The sequence below is a fragment of the Lottia gigantea genome, assembly GCF_000327385.1.
Source record: "Lottia gigantea unplaced genomic scaffold LOTGIsca_160, whole genome shotgun sequence".
NCBI classification, from domain to species: Eukaryota; Metazoa; Mollusca; class Gastropoda; family Lottiidae; genus Lottia; species Lottia gigantea.
Window position 1 is genome coordinate 7,189 of NW_008707966.1, and position 19,966 is coordinate 27,154.

Below are 19,966 nucleotides of genomic sequence, written 5' to 3' on the forward strand. Positions count from 1 at the left end.
CTTCAGTTTTATTTCTATGATATAATATAACATTATCATTCCTTCAGTTTGAATCCTATTATATATTATAACATTATCGATTTTATTCCTCTGATATATTATATCATTATCATTCGTTCAGTTTTATTCCAATCATATATTATAACATTATTATTCCTTCAGTTTTATTCGTATCATATATTATACCATTATCATTCCTTCAGTTTTATTCCAATCATATATTATAACATTATTATTCCTTCAGTTGTATCCCTATCATATATTATAACATTATTATTCCTTCAGTTTTATTCTTATCATATATTATAATATTATCATTCCTTCAGTTTTATTCCTATCATATATTATACCATTATCAATCCTTCAGTTGTATCCCTATCATATATTATAACATTATCAATCCTTCAGTTTTATTTCTATTATACAATATAACATTATCATTCCTTCAGTTTTATTCCTATCATATATTATAACATTATCATTCCTTCAGTTTTATTCCTATCATATATTATAACATGATTATTGTCATAATCATTTATAGCAATTATGGGAAATAACTTGTAGAGAAATCTAAATGTTCAACTACCTGAGATGAAAACCATATAGGTTAGATCTGTAGATGAATTACCATACTTCATGATGCTTAGCTGTAATATAAGAGAATGAAAAATTTAACAGAGATGAATACACAGGTTAAGGGAACGAACAAAACAAACAATGAATAGAGAATAGAATGGTATTTTACATCCTACGTTTCTGCATTGTGTAATTTCTAAATTATACAATCTGTAACACATGGGTCCTCGGTTTATTGTTCTTTCCCAATGCCTTGACGCCTTTTTCCATTCAGTCCCTGTGACCTGCATCACTGACAGGGGTCCACGAGTTGAAACATATGAAGTTATTATCAACCTTTGACAGGTACGATTCCTGGACCTTCAGGTTAGCGAGCAACCCACTGGGCCACCAACAAAGGGAAAATTGGATAGATAATAAAAGGTATTCTGGCACTTTTTCTTATTTCATCAATCAATTGTAAAAAAAAAGAACAAAGACCACATGATATATGAAAAGATTTGAGTCATCTCATTGCTAAATGGACCAATTGTGAGAACCTGTCCCCCTCCAAAAACTTATAAGAAATAATGATGTTATAGTATGTGGTCCAGCAGTGGCGGAGGCAGGTTTACGTCCGAGGTGGTTGAGATATCTGAGTTTACCCGAATCTCTAACCTTATGAGAAACACTTGCTTTAGGGGCTGCGAGGGGGCGATTCTCCCCCCCCCCCTCCCCCTCCTCTTTGGCTCAGCCACTGTAGTCCAGTGTCTCAACAAGATCAGTCAGTTATCGAGTCCAAACTCAGAGATACAGTGACTTAACTCAGAGTCAATATATTATTGCAATAAACATGATATCTTAATAACATTGTTATGTTTTACTTATTATAAATTAGTTTTGGTTTCGATTCCATACTGAACTTTCTTTCAACATGGTTTCGTTAGTGAGGGACCGGAGATCAGCGGCAAATTTAAGCGTAATTAAACAATTTAACAAACCAATTAATTAACAATGAAAACACAATTATTGAAACGTGTGAGAGATCATTCAATTAACGGAGAGATCAAGAGGTATGTTAATTATATCTGATTATATGGCTTCATATATGAATATTATAAATAGGTTTACAAATATAATTTCACATTCATTCCTTTATGTCTGATAATGTCTGATTGTAATGTATGTGCGTAGGAAGTCTGATTGTATTGTATGTGCATAGGAAGTCTGATTGCTTTGTATGTGCGTAGGAAGTCTGCAAGATATGGCAGCAAGATAACAGCAAGATACGGGCGTTTGAACAAAGAGGTAGGCGCTCTTCCCCTGGAATTTATTTTAAACATCTCTCGTGTATCTAAGACCCCTCTGTAAGTTAATTTAATGCCTGATTATGGAAGATTTAAAGATTTTGTAACTGTATACTTTACAACATTATTTTTTGTAATTTTGTATTTTTGTATTTTTGTTCTGGGGATGGAGGCCCATGGACTCAACCAGTTACGTGGTAGAGCTCCCTGTGTGAACTCACCGAGATATCAAATCAGTAATTAATTTAGGATCCTTCAAACTCCTTATAATACTACAACACTCTGAACAGACTGACAATGGCAAGAAAAATAAAATTGATTTCATACATAATTTGGAAAAATATTTTGAAAAAAAGTATAAAAATCATTGAGGGATCAAACAAAAAAATAATCAGTACTAGCTAGTATCCACCCCCCCCCCCCCCCTTCCCTATTACTGCTTTTAATATTCCATATCAAAGTACCCGATTTTACCTCATAAATAGTATTTCATTCACGGCTCCATTTTGGGCCTGACATTATAAAAGCAGGTTGTTTTGATCAAGACAATTAACAGAGACCCAACAAATAAGGAGTATCTCCAGGACGAGGTCGGCTCTAAGGGCCGGGGGAATTTGGGCTGCCAGAGACCCACAGAAGCCAACGGAGCATTTTAGCATTTAGAGAGCTTAATTTTAATTTCAAAACAAGACCTTTCACAGGTGGAGGGGGGCATGGTTACCATTTGTATGTTCAAGCTCTAAACGACCCCTCCCGAACAGTTGAAAGAAAGTTAATGTGGTCAGAGGAAATTTTCCTATTCATGAGATAAAACAATACGAAATTAGCAAAGCTTACCTTTAAAAATCTTAATTTAACAAATTTTCACTTTTGCATCCAAGGACTGTTGCTGACATGACAACAAGTAGAAGTGAACCCTGGGATCTGTTACAATGAACAATACAACCCTATCCCTTCAAACAATATAAGGTGTAGAGAGATCTCCAGCTTACACTGATTTCAACTCAACTCCTTTACTGTAAATCTTAAAATTTAAATACCCCTGAACGAAATTCATCATTAATTAACCTTCAAAGCTCTACAGTACATTTTAGTACGGATCTCAACCTCCCAAATTATAAAATTAAGAACTACTTTAGTTATTTTATATTAATCTAGCAGATTATTTTTTGAATGTGCTGTGCTATGGGATATCCTACGACATTTATAGCAACTAAAATTGGACCCGTGGTATATTCATTTCATTTCAAAATGCAAGGTAACATACGTCCACTGGCAGCTGTCAGCTGACTAAAATGAATTTTCTCATTCTAAAGCTATTCATGCATTTGCTGTTTTGAATATACGTATGTATTAATATATACAGTATAATATATTTATTGCCAGTTATTTATGCTCAGTTTTTCACAACTCAAAAACCTGTTCAAAAAAATAATTAATTAATTTTACATTACTTTCATTATGTAGTCTTTGTTGTGTTCACAGACAGTTTGGTGCGTTTTCCTAAGACAAGGTCAATAACTCAAAAACCTTTCATCGAAATATCGTCAAATTCGAACCCGTCCAAGATCTCATCAATATAAATGGACACACCAAATTTCATTAAAATCAGATGAAAACTGCAGTCTCCCAGAACACGGACAGGGGCAATGGCAATATACGTTCGCATTTCCATGTAGGAATAGAATGTTTTTTTAATGCACATTTCAATTTAGTCATATGAAGATAGCTTGCCAGACAAGGTAATATACGCCAACTGGCAGCTTTGATTTTGAACAAAAATATTTGGCAGTTCAGTAACAAACACCAGTATGAAATAAATAACCTTTAGTCATACACTTCTTTTGAACTCTTCAGGGCGAAACTGAATAATATTGAGTATGAGTTATTGCCCTTGTTCTTGTAAACAATAATGTTCAATTTTTAGCCTGTGAAAACTCTAGAAGGCAAATATTCAATCTTCAGCGCGGTACTGAACAATAAAACCAAGTTTTGTCAAAATCCGACAAGAATCATGCCTCATGAGTGTTTAAGAGCTAAAATTTGAAAGCGTTTTCAAGAACGAGGTCAGTAACTCCTATGAAACATATTTCGATTTGTTTGATTTTCGATAGGGTTCATCCTTGGGTGAAAATAAACAATTTCACCAAGTTTCGTCAAAATTCGTCAAGAATTGTGCCTTCTAAAGTGTTCACAAGCTAAAAATTGAACACGTTCTCAAGAACATGGGCAATAAATGATACTAAATATTTGTTGATTTTTCTGATTTTCAATAGGGTTCATCTCTTGGGTGATTAGAACACTCACAAGTTTCGTCAAAATCCTTCAAGAATTGTACCTTCTAGAGTGTTTACGAACTAAAAATTTAACGCGTTTTCAAGAACAAGGGCAATAACTAATACTAAATATTTTTCGATTTTTCTGATTTTCAATAAGGTTCATTCTTGGGTGAATACAAACACTCACACCAAGTTTCGTTAAAATCCGTCAAGAATTGTGTCCTCTAGAGTGTTTACGAGCTAAAACTTGAACGTGTTTTCAAGAACAAGGGCAATAACTCATACTTCATATTTTTCGATTTTCGGATTTTCAATAGAGTTCATACTTAGGTGCCAACAAACACTCACACCAAGTTTCGTCAAAATCCGTCAAGAATTGTGTCCTCTAGAGTGTTAACGAGCTAAAAATTGAACACGTTTTCAAGAACAAGGGCAATAACTCATATTAATTATTTTTCGATTTTTCTGATTTTCAATAGGGTCTATTCTTGGGTGATAACAAACACTCATGCCAAGTTTCGTCAAAATCCGTCCAAAATTGTAACTTCTTGGTTGTTTACAAGGTAAACATGAACGTGTTTTAAGAACAAAGGCAATAACCCATACTTATTATTTTTGAGTTTTTTTTAAATAGGGTTCATCCTTGGGTAATTACAAACAACCATACCAAGTTTTGTTGAAATCAATCAAGAATTGTGCCTTGTAGAGTGTTTACGAGCAATTGTGGACGGACAGGGTGACGACAATATACGCCCCCATTTCATGTGGGCATATAAAAATATTGGTCCCCCCTCCCATTTTAACCAACTGGATTATAAATGCACACTTCAACAGGAAATGGGGAGGAATTGTCAGACTGAGGAGGAAATGAGAGGCGAGGTAATACAACTGAAATTGATGTCAATCACTACGGACATGAAAATCATGAAGGAACATTCCGTCCAAGGATAACACTGAACTATGTGGAGTATCATTTTATATCGGTTCATTTGTTGAATACATTTTTCGAGTGAAAAAATGTTACAAAATAGTGAGGAATGATCTCGCTGAGAACACATAAAATATCATAAAACACTCAGAAACCTTTTTACAATCCCTTTAACTATAAAAGAACACACAGTACGAGGTAGACTAATATCTTGAACAAGAAAATACATCACAGCCAATTTGATTTAATACTCTAAACAAAAAAAACTTCATTATTTACTCTTGACCTGTCAAAAATATAATTTTTAATCTGTATCATTTGATATAAAAACACCGTCCACCAAGAAATTGCTTTCAAAGACAATCAATGACTGACAGCAGCTTTTTGAAGTTGATAATCAAAGGGACTGTAAAGAGGTTTTTTAAAAAATTTAATGTTTACGTGGACACAAATAGCATCAATTTGCACCATTCCAATTTTCAATCAAGCGCCTATGGGGCCTGCAATTCCACTTAAAATGCGCCTTTCATGACGTCACTAATCACAAAGTTCTTATTTTTGTGCTTAGTGACATCATCAAACACTTTGTTTAGAAAACCTCTTTGCAATCCATTTAAATTCAAACATAAATGTTGGTAAAAATTAAAACATTGTGGTCAGACAGTCGAATGACAGATACAATGTCACTAAAAGTTTATCGATATTGTGCATTAATAGCTCTAGCAATAACTAATCGTCTAACTTCACTGGTACCAGCGCCAATTTCATATAATTTAGCATCTCGTAGAAGTCTTCCAGTGGCATAATCGTTAATGTAACCATTTCCTCCCAAGATCTGAATAGCATCAAGCGCCATCTTTGTGGCGGCCTCTGCCGTGTACAAAATAACTCCAGCACAATCATTGGGATGTCTTTCTCCTCTATCTAAAGCTCTGGCTACATTATAAACATACGATCGACTGGCGTTCAAAATTGTATACATGTCTGCCATTTTTCCTTGGATAAGTTGAAAATGTCCAATTTTGGTTCCAAAACATTCTCTTACATGGGCATAATCAAAGGCTATATCACAACATGCCTGCATAATACCTAAAGGACCAGATGCCAAAACACATCTTTCAATGTCCAGGCCACTGAATAACACATAAACGCCTTGATCTCTTTTCCCAAGCATATTTTCTGCTGGAACCTTACAATCTTCAAACACCAGTTCCGATGTATTGGACCCCCTCATGCCTAATTTATCAAGTTTCTGAGCTGATTTGAAACCAGGATAGTCCTTCTCTATAATAAAAGCACTGATGCCATGTTGAGGTTTTTTGCCAGGACTGGAATCTGTTTTGGCATAAACCACAAGGACGTCTGCATCAGGGCCGTTAGTAATCCAGAATTTGTTTCCATTTAGCACAAAATGATCGCCTTTGTCTTCAGCTTTTAGTTTCATGGACACAACATCAGAACCACTGTTAGGTTCACTCATGGCCAGAGCTCCGATATGTTCTCCAGAAATAAGCTTGGGAAGATATTTTTCCTTCTGTTTTTCTGTACCATTTCTGACAATTTGATTCAAGCATAAGTTGGAATGGGCTCCATAGCTCAAGGCAATGGCGGCTGAGCCTCTGGTGATCTCCTCCATGACGAGACAATGGTCCAAATAACCCATTTCTGATCCACCAAACTGACTAGGTGCTGTAATACCATGTAGACCCATCTTGCCACAATCTAACCAAAATTTTCTTATGTCTTTGAAATCATTGGTTTTGTCGATTTCAGCTGCCTTTGGTGCTAATTCCTTCTGCACAAACTGAAAAACGCTTTGACGTAACTGCTTTTGCTCGTCAGACAATCCAAAAAGTGTGTCGTCGATTGGAAAATATGAACAACATCGTTTAGATTCTGCATGAACGACATTTTTCAAAGAAATTCTACGGAAAAGTGTAGAAATTTTCTTTAGGGCAGCCATTTTGAAGAGTTATGTGCCCTTGAACTCGTACAAAAATAATCGGTCGAATTATGGATATGAAACGGAGATATTTTTAACACATAATTTATGTAGGCATTAGCCCTATAAGTCCTCAGAATTGGACGTCAGAAATTTTCATTATTGAAAACTGTGTAAATTTTACGTGAAAAGGCCGACTTACTTACTTTGGTGTATGTAGGCTATATGCAATGATCAACCTGAATCTGTTTTAAAATTTGTTCCTAATTAAAATGGTTAATTAAAAAAGCAGTTTTAACAAATGCTGTTGTTTGGTCTATAACAGCTCAATATCTTAAGTTAAAATCTCCAGAATAAGTCTCTATAGGCTAGTTTGCTTTATTGAACACCCTTTCCAATCTATTAAAAAAGAAAATCCAGACTGCTCCTATAATGTAATTTGGCTTTTATTTAAGAGTGCTTTCGAAATGTCAAACAGAGAATGAATAGTGTTCTATCTTTTACACATTGTCTGTGGAATGATAGGATAATGGGAAGTAATTCAAATGTGACTCGGTAAAACCATCTCAGGACGTGTAATTAATAAGATTGGCAATCGTGGATACCCTTCTCCTCGGTTCGAAATCGAAAAAGAGAAGACAACTGTCGTTGTCATGGCAAAATTTCCCTCATTGCACATAGCCACAGAACATAGAACAGGACAGAAAAGTTGGACAAAAACTCAATGTCATAGAAATCAAGGTCACCTTCACACATAGAATGTGCAGGTTGGGATTCTGTGGGGCAGGGGCGGAGGGAGAGTGAATGGTATGGATTGAAGTTTCACGTCCTAGGTTTCTGCATCTGGGTATTTTGTCAGGACAGAAGCATTGGTCAGAACTTCTAGTCGCTTATATCATGTCAGCCCGGCTCGGAAAAGGAAGAAATCGATGTTAGAAGCCTTTGTAATGAATTTTAAACAACTTTATTATTAAAAATTGAACATAATTCTGGGTAGAACCACGGTATATACATTCATAAATATAAATTATTAACAGAGCAGAATTGAATTATCTAAACGCAGGTTAAATGTTGAAAGTACTAAAATCGCATAATTCCTTCATAAATATCTCAAACTAGGAATTTAACGTTCTATTCTATATATGTCTTTTCACAGAGTAGGCCTATCTTAAAATAATTCTGGACACACATGGATTTGAAGGCTCAAATATTGACGGTGAGCAGTGAACACTGTTACTGATTGGCTTGGTTTTAAAATATCCTGTTTCCGAGACTAAAGTATGATCAGATATGTAATTCATATAAGTCTGAATACTTTGCTTCATTTATTTCCAGTGGGATAGTTCATTCATTCTCTCATTGTTTGTCTGATGACATTGGCTTATCCTATGCATGAAATAACCCATAGTGTCCAAACCACCCCTACCCCCCGCCATTCGTTATAAGACCATGTCAAAACCCGTATTCGAGATACGATGGTAATATCCCAGAATTTCGTCAGACTCACGTTATGTGTTCATGACTGTACGTACACTTGCTTAATTCAATCTTCCGTCTTGTTTAATTCTTTTGTACTTTACGCTTTGTTTGCCATTGTATGCCCTTTGTTTACATCGTTTGCACTTTGTTGGCAATTTTTTGCACTTTGTTTACCGTTGTTTGCACTTTGTTTACCGTTGTTTGCTCATAACTTCCAATGGTTTGCATTTTTTTGTACTTTGTTTGCGCTTATTTACCATTCTTTGCGTATTGTATACATTTTCTAGCTCATATTTTCCCTTCGTTTAATATAGTTTAGGCTTAGTTAACCATTTTTGCGCTTGTTTGCCTTTGCCTATTTTTATTTGCGCTTTATGACAACATAGGTTGTTAAATTCCATTTAATGATGCTGACACAAGGATACAAAATGTTCTAGATGTTCTTGACACAATAATAATGTTACTGACGCCACTCTAGTATTATAATGGGTAATACGATGGTTGGTGACCGCAGTTCGAAAAACATAGAAACAGATGATGGCAATTCGTCTTCAATTACCGAAGAACATCAATATTCCACAGACCACGATGATTAGTTGTATTGTGAACGCAGTAAAATTTTTATGTGAATTGTTACACAAGTCTTCGTCGTCACAACATGATCGTTTAATACAGCCACGCGTGGTATATAAATCATTTGAGCAATTATAGAAGTCATTACTGCTGGAACAATCCTCGGCACAACTTCTGACCAGTGACTTGTATTTCACGTCATCTTCTGTACTATACATCTCAAAATACACTTTCTGTAATTACAAAATATATACATCTCAAAATACACTTTCTGTAATTACAAATACATCTCAAAATACACTTTCTGTAATTACAAAATATATAAATCTCAAAATACATTTTCTGTAATAACAAAATAACTACAACTCAAAATACACTTTCTGTAATTACAAAATAAATACAACTCATAACACACTTTCTGTAATTGCAAAATAGAATAAATACAACTCAAAATACACTTTCTGTAATTACAAAATAAGAATACACTTTCTGTAATTACAAAATAAAAAGTACAACTCAAAATACACTTTCTGTAATTACAAAATAAAAAATACAACTCGAAATACACTTTCTGTAATTACAAAATAAAAAAATACAACTCAAAATACACTTTCTGTAATTACAAAATAAATACAACTTATAATAACGAGCAAACAGTGGTCATTATTCCAGTCTACCCAGCTGGATAATCTGGGAATACTAATACTAAGAAATTTGGCTTCATTATGGTACATTATGCCGATTCACTTGAACCTTAATTGTTGTCCTTTTAGAAAATGACTGTACTCAATACACATAAAATTTTGGAAAACATCTTTAAAATCAATTTAAGGAATACCTCACCTGACAAATTTGACCCTCGAGACATGTCTTTTGACTAGCTTTGTAATTATTTTGTGGATCTTCTTCACAATTATCAGCCACACAATGCCAACATTTTAAACTTTCAGTAATTCCTGAAATTAAAATAGAAATATGTCATGGAATCATATAGGCCTTTTTAGCTTTACTCTTTCTCAAGCCAAAACCTTTTTCATCACTACAGATCAACGGATACCACTCTGCGACTTGATTGTCAACTCGATATTTCGAACAGATTATTTCAGGAATATTCACCAAGTCATTGTATCGTATTACTATACCAGGAATAAGTTTCTTAATAATAATAATAATAATAATAAAATCTTTATTAGGGTGAAAATTAGGCCTAGCCTTTTTACAATTTTGCCCTTCAAAGGAACACAACACATAATACAAAAGGAACTAAAAACAACAAAACTACAATCACAAGCAGTAGAACTTTGAACAGTTATATACATTTATCATTCATCATGTTGTTTTTCTAAGAAAGAAAGAAGTTGCTTTTTAAATTTTGACAGAACATTGATTTTCTTTAATGATCGAGGTAAAGAGTTCTATAAACAAGGGGCTTTATATTTGAAGCTATTCTTCATAAGAAATCTCTGGTTAATGGGTGCATATGGTGTGTTTTTATATTGAAGAAAGATTTGAAGATACACTGGACAATTACCATTTACTATTTTAAAGAGAAAAATGTATTTATTGACTAAATGACGCTTTTGAACTGTAAGAATATTCAATGATGAGGATAAGGTTTCATGGGAAGATGACAGAGGAGAAAGTTTCAGTACTGTTTTATTATGAAGAAGCCTAAAAGCCACTTTTTAAAGTCTATTAAGGTCCGCTAAATAATAATTATTACAAGGATCCCAAATGGTGGAGCAGTAAAAATGAGACTGAAAATGAGCAAAATAGAATCATTTAACAAGTTTTGAAGGAAGGAGAGGTTTAATCTTGCGCATTTGAAATAATTTCTGATTTAAAATTTATACAGTATTAACAAAGAGAAAGAAAAAAGGTTTTGAGAAAGCATAGGTGCACATAATTCTAATTTTCTGTCAGACATCTGTGGTTCTTTAGTTACAATTACTGAACATATAACATATGGAAATTGGAATCGAGCAAAATGGCGATAGTGTAATTTATTATGGTATAGAACATAACGACTCTATTACAAGGAAGACCAATAAAAGTAATAAATATATATTATGTGATTATTTTACTTCTATAGGATGACTAATTACCTTTATATAATGTCTAACTGTAACTTTATATCTTTATACAGCTTCTCTTAAAGGGATTGTATCTTAAAGGTGCTGTTATATAGAGTATCTTAAAGGTGTTGTTATGTAGAGTATCTTAAAGGTGTTGTTATATAGGGTATCTTAATGGTGTTGTTATATACAGTATTTTAAGGGTGTTGTTATATAGGGTATCTTAAAGGTGTTGTTATATAGAGTATCTTAAAGGTGTTGTTATATAGCGTATCTTAATGGTGTTGTTATATAGGGTATCTTAAAGGTGTTGTTATATAGAGTATCTTAATGGTGTTGTTATATAGAGTATATTAAAGGTGTTGTTATATAGAGTATATTAAAGGTGTTGTTATATAGAGTATCTTAATGGTGTTGTTATATAGGGTATCTTAAAGGTGTTGTTATATAGAGTATTTTAAAGGTGTTGTTATATAGGGTATCTTAAAGGTGTTGTTATATAGCGTATCTTAAAGGTGTTGTTATATAGAGTATCTTAAAGGTGTTGTTATATAGCGTATCTTAAAGGTGTTGTTATATAGAGTATCTTAAAGGTGTTGTTATATAGAGTATCTTAATGGTGTTGTTATATGGAGTATCTTAAAGGTGTTGTTATATAGAGTATATTAAAGGTGTTGTTATATAGAGTATATTAAAGGTGTTGTTATATAGAGTATCTTAAAGGTGTTGTTATATAGAGTATATTAAAGGTGTTGCTATATAGCGTAGGTTGTTATTATAGTATCTTAATGGTGTTGTTATATAGAGTATCTTAAAGGTGTTGTTATATAGGGTATCTTAAACGTGTTGTTATATAGGGTATCTTAAAGGTGTTGTTAAATAGAGAATCTTAAAGGTGTTGTTATATAGAGTATCTTAATGGTGTTGTTATATAGAGTATCTTAATGGTGTTGTTATATAGAGTATCTTAAAGGTGTTGTTATATAGAGTATCTTAAAGGTGTTGTTATATAGAGTATCTTAAAGGTGTTGTTATATAGAGTATCTTAAAGGTGTTATTATATAGAGTATCTTAAAGGTGTTGTTATATAGAGTATCTTAATGGTGTTGCTATATAGCGTATGTTGTTATTATAGTATCTTAATAGTGTTTTTATATAGCGTATCTTAAAAGTGTTGTTATATAGCGTAAATTAAAGGTGCTGTTATATAGGGTATCTTAAAGGTGTTGTTATATAGAGTATCTTAAAGGTGTTGTTATATAGAGTATCTTAAATGTGTTGTTATATAGAGTATCTTAAAGGTGTTGTTATATGGAGTATCTTAATGGTGTTGTTATATGGAGTATCTTAAAGGTGTTGTTATATAGAGTATCTTAAAGGTGTTGTTATATAGAGTATCTTAAAGGTGTTGTTATATAGAGTATCTTAAAGGTGTTGTTATATAGAGTATCTTAAAGGTGTTGTTATATAGCGTATCTTAAAGGTGTTGTTATATAGAGTATCTTAATGGTGTTGTTATATGAAGTATCTTAAAGGTATTGTTATATAGAATATCTTAAAGATTTAATATAACTTCCCTTAAAAGGGTTGGTATGTAGCTTCTATTAAATAGATTGTAATATAGCTTTTCTTGAAGAGATTGGTATATAGCTTCTCTTAAAGGGGTTGTTATATAGCTTATCTGAAAAGGACTGTAATATAACTTATCTAAAGGGGTTGTTATATAGCTTATCTGAAGGGGTTGTTATATAGCTTATTTGAAGGGGTTGTTATATAGCTTATCTAAAGGGATTGTTATATATCTTACTTGAAGGGGTTGTTATATAGCTTATCTAAAGGGGTTGTTATATAGCTTATCTAAAGGGGTTGTTATATAGAGTATTTTGAAGGAATTGTTATATAGTTTCTCTAGACAAAATCACAGACCTCTGACTGAAATTTGGATTTGTTCGAATCGATGCTGGCAGTGTCACTGATACACTATGAAAATTTAAACTTAAGCCAGGCCCCTTCAGCTGATCAACCTATGCTGTTATCCTTGTAGTGTATGGTCTATGAATGTGTCGTTAAATTTCTCGTTTCTATCCATATTTAGCTATAGGCGAATTACTTAATGGGCAGAGAAGACAAAACGAAATTATCTAAATTTATCCTATCTTAGTCATTATGTTATCAAGAAAAATAGCCGATGGGACAATTATATGGTAGCTTGCTAGACAAGGTAATATCCATTATTTTTCGATTGTTTAATAATTTTTTTTTTTTTGATTCCTTCTTTGATTTATTTGGTGATAAACAACGAACGGACATAGGTTCTGCCAATATACACTGCACATTTCAGGTGGGCGTATAAAAGATATCGCCAATGTTCGTTAGTGTCTGAGAGTTGAACATTGTAACTAGCAGCTTTGTAGTTGATACGAGTGGTGAAAAGATTGCAGTAAAGAATCTCTCAGAGATCTCCCCATCCGGCTCTTTTTCCAAGAAAGCCTCACTGACCTGCCACACTGACAAGGGGAAACCGGAATGAAACACAAGTTTCAGTGAGAGTTTGTGTTGAATTTTGATGAGGTGGAAAATGTCGTCTGCTCAAGACAATAAATCTGGTAAGATTACCATGACACTCAGCTGTCAGACCGTGGAATCCCGGTTGTCCAACAGGAGATATTAACGTTACTTTAATTATTTACTATGGTTGCATTAACTAGTCCCAGATATCCAGTTATTTTCCCCATGGTCATCTCAAATTGCTCTATAATGTTTTTGTTTTTTGAAAGGGACCTGTCTGCAATAATATCAGTTCGAACAATTACGTCAAGTTGGTCGATCAAAACAATATCATTGTGCCAGTGCATCAAGAAACTATCCCAGAACAAAATTGGTTTCGTTATTGAACGAAATTTGAACAAAAAAGGTAATCTCATCTCATCGTAAATCGTAATCGTAATCGTAAGGTAAATCGGTTTTGTTAAATTTGGTCCTAATTTCACCTAATTTAGTTTTTATTAATGATTATTTATTACTATTATACAGAAATTAAATGAAAAAATGAAATGAATGGAGTTTTACGTCCTACTTTTCTGCACCTTGTGGGCTAATGAAGACGGGCAACGCCATGTAGGGTGCAATGAGGGAAATTTTGCCAGAACAGCGGCATAAGCCTGCTCTTTTTCGATTTCCAACTGTCGAGGGATCTTTAAAGAAATTAAATGAAAGAAAACTTGTTGGTTTTAGAATGTCCTGTTTCAGAAAAGTAAAAGCTTTCTTTTTGATCAAATACATTAAATTTCTTACATTTTTTACTCTTTGAAGTTTGATTGTGACTAATCCAATAGTTAAATCAATAGTAAAGAATAATAAAACCTTATGACATTGTGACTATATCAATTATTGAAGGTAATAAATCACAGTAAATACCAATAAAACTTTATATACTGTCCACTATAATATGATTGATGGTTTTTAATCTGAAAGATCAAGTAATAAGTCATTGGTGGTGATTTAGCTTTCTGAAAACGGTTGCTCATTGGGTTAGACACCGTAATACGTCGCAGTGGCTCAACTACCAGAAGGACTGGTTGAACCAAGTCCACGTCCTAGTCCCTAAAGGAGCCCCAACCCCAGAACAAAATTGCAAGAGCAGAGGGTGATGCACTGAAGTCCACAGTTCTTGTTGAGCCACTGATAGGTCGAGATAATACGTCAGAGATACAGGTCGCAGGGGCTGACATGAAAAAGCGTCATGTCATTTGGATGAGAAAAAATGAAACCCCATGTGTCACGGGCGCTGTTCATTAAAGATCCCTCGACATTTGAGTTTGCCATGGCAAAATTTCCCCGTCTTCATTAGCCCAATAGTATTTCATTTCACTTCCTTTTCGGACTATGTTTCTTTAAAGATGGGTTTCCTTATTTTTTAGTGTCAAATTAAGCAAACTAGTTTTAACCATTCATAAATGTCCATTATGTACAGTCTGGATAAACAAAAAAAGACTTTTTGACCTTTCTTTATCGGTCACTCATTGGAATTCTGCTGGTAATTCTCTTCCAATTTAGCTAATTATGAATTGATTAAGGGCGTGTGAGACAAACTGGTATCTTAGTTATTAAAACACCTCTACTTTCTACTCATATAAGTATGAGCATTTTCATTTTCATAAATAAAAATAAGGGAACCCATCTTTAAGGAGAAAAAAAAGATGCGTTCGATAACTGTTTTGATTAAACCTATTCTCTGATAATCGTACAATGACTATTACATTTCTATAGTAATTTGTTCAATGGTTAAACGAAACAATACCTTGCCAACGAGTAGAACAGAGGCATGATAATTGAAGCGCAATTAAGGGAAGAAATTACCGCGCGAATATATCTAATTATGACCAATTTATTTGATAGCTATTTCCTGTTATCATTTTGCTGGAGTTCATAGTTACTGACATTCAAGGGATAGTTATAAAATGTTTTCTTTGTGTATCTGGGACACTGATAGCATTAATTTGCACCATTCCAATTTAAATCAGACGACTGCGGTTCTTGCAATTCCAGTTCCACTAAAATTAAGTGTTTGATGACGTCACCATCGCGAAGGGCCTCATGTGATAATGCATATTTCGCGATTAGTGACGTCATCAAACAGTAAGTTGTGTTGGAATTGCTGACTGAAAATGGTGCAAGATACACATGAAAACATCATAACAATCCATTTAACTGAAGTAAAATAACACTCAGAGAGAAGCAAACAACCATTTCGTTACAAGGATAACAACCGCGGTTCACGATTTCTACTTCTTGATCTTTCTCGAATTAACCGCATCCATTTGTTTATATGAACATTGTTAATTGGATGTTTGTTATCCATTGCGGTAGATCCCCTTGATTAAAAGAGACCAAGGTCAAGATAACTCAACATTAAAATTAAAATGATCAGTATTTGGTAAAATCTGTTCAAATGAAGTAATCAAGGCATCAGACCAAGAGTAAACAGTTTGAAGATGGTACAGTAATTTTAGAGAAACTTTAATCAATAAAATTAATATCCAGCCTTTTTCACTAGACATCAATAGGATTCCGGGTGGTGCTCGTAAGAGGTGGGGCTAAGTCGGAAAACCAGATGGCTCTTCCCACTGATGTCACATGGAAATTTCGAAATTTCCGAATGGTCTTAAACCGATATCCAAAGTGAAGCAATGAGGGATGGGGTCAATTACGCTACATCAAACATCAACTTTTATCGACACAGAAAAAACTTCAGTGCTGCTGTAATTTTCGAAGTTAGTAAAAGCTTGATATTGTGAAGATGGGGTGAACGTTCCTGCAAGCTTGATAGTTAAAAGAAAAGCAAAGTACCACGAAGCATTGACCCTAAAAAATCTGATGGCTCAACTCCAAGATCACACTTAATGCATTAGGTCTACTTAAAGAGTAAAAGTCATAAAATATAATATTTACACACGTTAGCTTTAATCGATATCCAATTTCAAGCTTGACAGGTTTTTAAGATTAGATATGAGGAAAAATAGAAATTTCATGTTAGATTGTCAACACAATGGATTCTTTTCATTTCCTGGGTTTTCTTCATAACCAAAACTTAAAATCATTTCGCGATTACTGTCAAACTGGAAAATTTTCTGCGTCGTTGGAGAGCTTAGGTAGGCAGCGTCCAAAAGAGTTCGAATGTGAGGAAAATTCGTCCATGGTGTCATCGATTATCTCTCTTGATAACGTTCGATTAGCTTTAATATATTTCAATTGTATGCACGTATACTGAAAATAATGAGTACAGATTACTTATTGAGTACCCATTTACAGCTGGGTGGACTGGAATAATGAGAAAAATGACTTATTAAGAACCAATTTACAGCTGGGCTGACTGGAATAATGAGGAAAAATGACTTATTCAGTGCCCCTTTATAGCTAGGTCGACTGGAGTAATGAAACACTGACTTATTCAACTAAGTCGACTGGGGTAATGATAAAAAAAATGAAAATTCAGCTGGATCGACTGGAGAAATGAATAGAGATGACTTATCCAACTAGGTCGACTGGAGTAACGAAGAAAGATGACTTATTCAACTGGGTCGATTGGAGTAATGAGGCGAGATGACTTATTCCGCTGGGTAGACTGGAGTAATGAGAAATGACATATTTGACTGGAGTAATGAATAGAGATGACTTATCGAACTGGGTCGACTTGAGTAATGAGGTGAGATGACTTATTCAGCTAGGTCGACTGGAGTAATGTGAGATGATATATTCAACTGTGTCGACTGAAGTAATGCGGCAAGATGACTTATTCAGCTAGGTCGACTGGAGTAATGAGGTGAGATGACTTATTCAGCTAGGTCGACTGAGTAATGAGGTGAAATGACTTATCCAACTGGGTCGGCTGGGGTAATGTGAGATGAAATGTTCATCTGGGTCGACTGGAGTAATGTGAGATGAAATGTTCATCTGGGTCGACTGGAGTAATGATAAAAGATGACTTATTCAGCTAGGTCGACTGAGTAATGAGGTGAAATGACTTATCCAACTGGGTCGGCTGGGGTAATGTGAGATGAAATGTTCATCTGGGTCGACTGGAGTAATGATAAAAGATGACTTATTCAGCTAGGTCGACTGGAGTAATGTGAGATGACTTATTCAACTGTGTCGACTGAAGTAATGCGGCAAGATGACTTATTCAGCTAGGTCGACTGGAGTAATGATAAAAGATGACTTATTCAGCTAGGTCGACTGGAGTAATGTGAGATGACTTATTCAACTGTGTCGACTGAAGTAATGCGGCAAGATGACTTATTCAGCTAGGTCGACTGGAGTAATGATAAAAGATGACTTAACCAGCTAGGTCGACTGGAGTAATGTGAGATGACTTATTCAACTGTGTCCACTGAAGTAATGAGGTGAGATGACTTATTCAGCTAGGTCGACTGGAGTAATGAGGTGAGATGACTTATTCATCTAGGTCGACTGGAGTAATGATAAAAGATGACTTATTCAGCTAGGTCGACTGGAGTAATGATAAAAGATGACTTATTCAGCTAGGTCGACTGGAGTAATGATAAAAGATGACTTAACCAGCTAGGTCGACTGGAGTAATGTGAGATGACTTATTCAACTGTGTCCACTGAAGTAATGAGGTGAGATGACTTATTCAGCTAGGTCGACTGGAGTAATGATAAAAGATGACTTATTCAGCTAGGTCGACTGGAGTAATGAGAAAAGATGACTTATTCAGCTAGGTCGACTGGAGTAATGGGGTGGGATGACTTATTCAGCTATGTCGACTGGAGTAATGATAAAAGATGACTTATTCAGCTAGGTCGACTGGAGTAATGCGGCAAGATGACTTATTCAGCTAGGTCGACTGGAGTAATGATAAAAGATGACTTATTCAGCTAGGTCGACTGGAGTAATGAGAAAAGATGACTTAAAGAATGTTGAATTGCGTGTCAAGTTAATAGCTATTTGATATTACAGAGTAAGAAAGCTGGTCAATAAAATACGGGATTACACCAAACAAATTGAATGTTAAATCAAATATAAACAGTTGTAATCACGATAGAGACAATTTCATCATTATTCTATTTCAAAACCTTATTTGCCATTTTAATAACTAGAATAATAGTGTCTTAAATCTATAGCCAGTTTGTGCACGATAAAGATCCCTCGATAGTAGTAAATCGACAAACAGTGACTTATTGCCACTATCCTAGCAAAATTTCTCACATAATACACACTATATGGCGTCGCCTTTCTTCATTAGCACATTCAGGTAAAGAAGAGGTGGTGCTCTTGAAGTGACTTGTTCTCGGTCCGGACTGAGACCACTGAGAAACTAGCAGGGCGCCCGGCCCTCTCAACTGGTTAACACTGCTACTTTCTGGGCATGTATTAACGCGGGTTGTACATTTCGCCAAACCATATCAATCGCAATCATATTCTGGTTTTAACTACTATGACTGAGGTATAGAAGCATTCTTACTAGGGGACAGTCCCAAAGAACCCTACACAGAATTGCTTGTGGGGCTCCCCTTACAATTTTGTGACCTCTCCCTCTGCTCCACCCAAACCCGTATGATTCACGTCAACGCTAAAGTGGAGATAGTAGCAGTTGCAAGACACACCAACATAATATCGGGATTATCTGGGGAAACTTTAAAATGGCTTACCTATAAATGTGATGAATGCCACGAACCAGAGAGTGATTTGTCGACTTGATATTATTTCCACCATTTTCTCTGTTACTCAGTGTCTGTTACCATAAAAACTCCATTACACTTTAAGAACTATCTCAATTATAACGGCGCCATTTGAACAGAAACATTGTATCATCATTTACTTACAACAATTGAAGATAGTTTTTGTTCCAAAAATTAATTAAATAACATGTAAAAAGTAAAAAAAAATAGTTCAAAATTAAGCTTTGATATTTCACTTCAATGCAGAACAAATAAGCTTCGATATTTCACTTCCCTCAGAATAAGCTTCGATATTTCACTTCCCTTCACTTTCCTCGGAATAAGCTTTGATATTTCAGTTCGCACCAGTACAAATAAGCTTTGATATTTCACTGAACTACAGTACAAATAAGCTTTGATATTTATTTCACTTCCCTATTCTACAAATAAGCTTTGACATGTCATTTCCCTCGGAATAAGCTTAGATATATCACTTCACTGCAGTACAATTAATCTTTGATATTCACTTCCCTCGGTACAAATAATCTTTGATATTCACTTCCGTCGGTACAATTAATCTTTGATATTCACTTTCTACGGTTCAAATAAGCTTTGGTACCTGAATTTTACTTCAGTACAGCTTTGATG

At 34.5% G+C, this 19,966-nt stretch overlaps 2 protein-coding genes across 2 annotated transcripts; both read right to left on the reverse strand.

Moving 5' to 3' along the window:
• Positions 1 to 5,101: 5,101 nt before the first annotated feature.
• On the reverse strand, positions 5,102 to 7,035 carry LOTGIDRAFT_201069 (hypothetical protein; the record flags this gene model as incomplete). The annotated part of the gene is made up of 1 exon (XM_009051189.1): positions 5,102 to 7,035. One exon carries the CDS (start codon positions 7,030 to 7,032, stop codon positions 5,764 to 5,766), a length of 1,269 nt encoding a protein of 422 aa, XP_009049437.1. The 3' UTR covers positions 5,102 to 5,763.
• Positions 7,036 to 9,041: 2,006 nt separating this feature from the next.
• Positions 9,042 to 19,373, reverse strand: LOTGIDRAFT_173458 (hypothetical protein; the record flags this gene model as incomplete). Its single annotated transcript, XM_009051190.1, has 3 exons — positions 9,042 to 9,296; positions 9,907 to 10,019; positions 19,310 to 19,373. 3 exons carry the CDS (start codon positions 19,371 to 19,373, stop codon positions 9,042 to 9,044), a joined length of 432 nt encoding a protein of 143 aa, XP_009049438.1.
• Between the last annotated feature and the right edge of the window lie 593 nt (positions 19,374 to 19,966).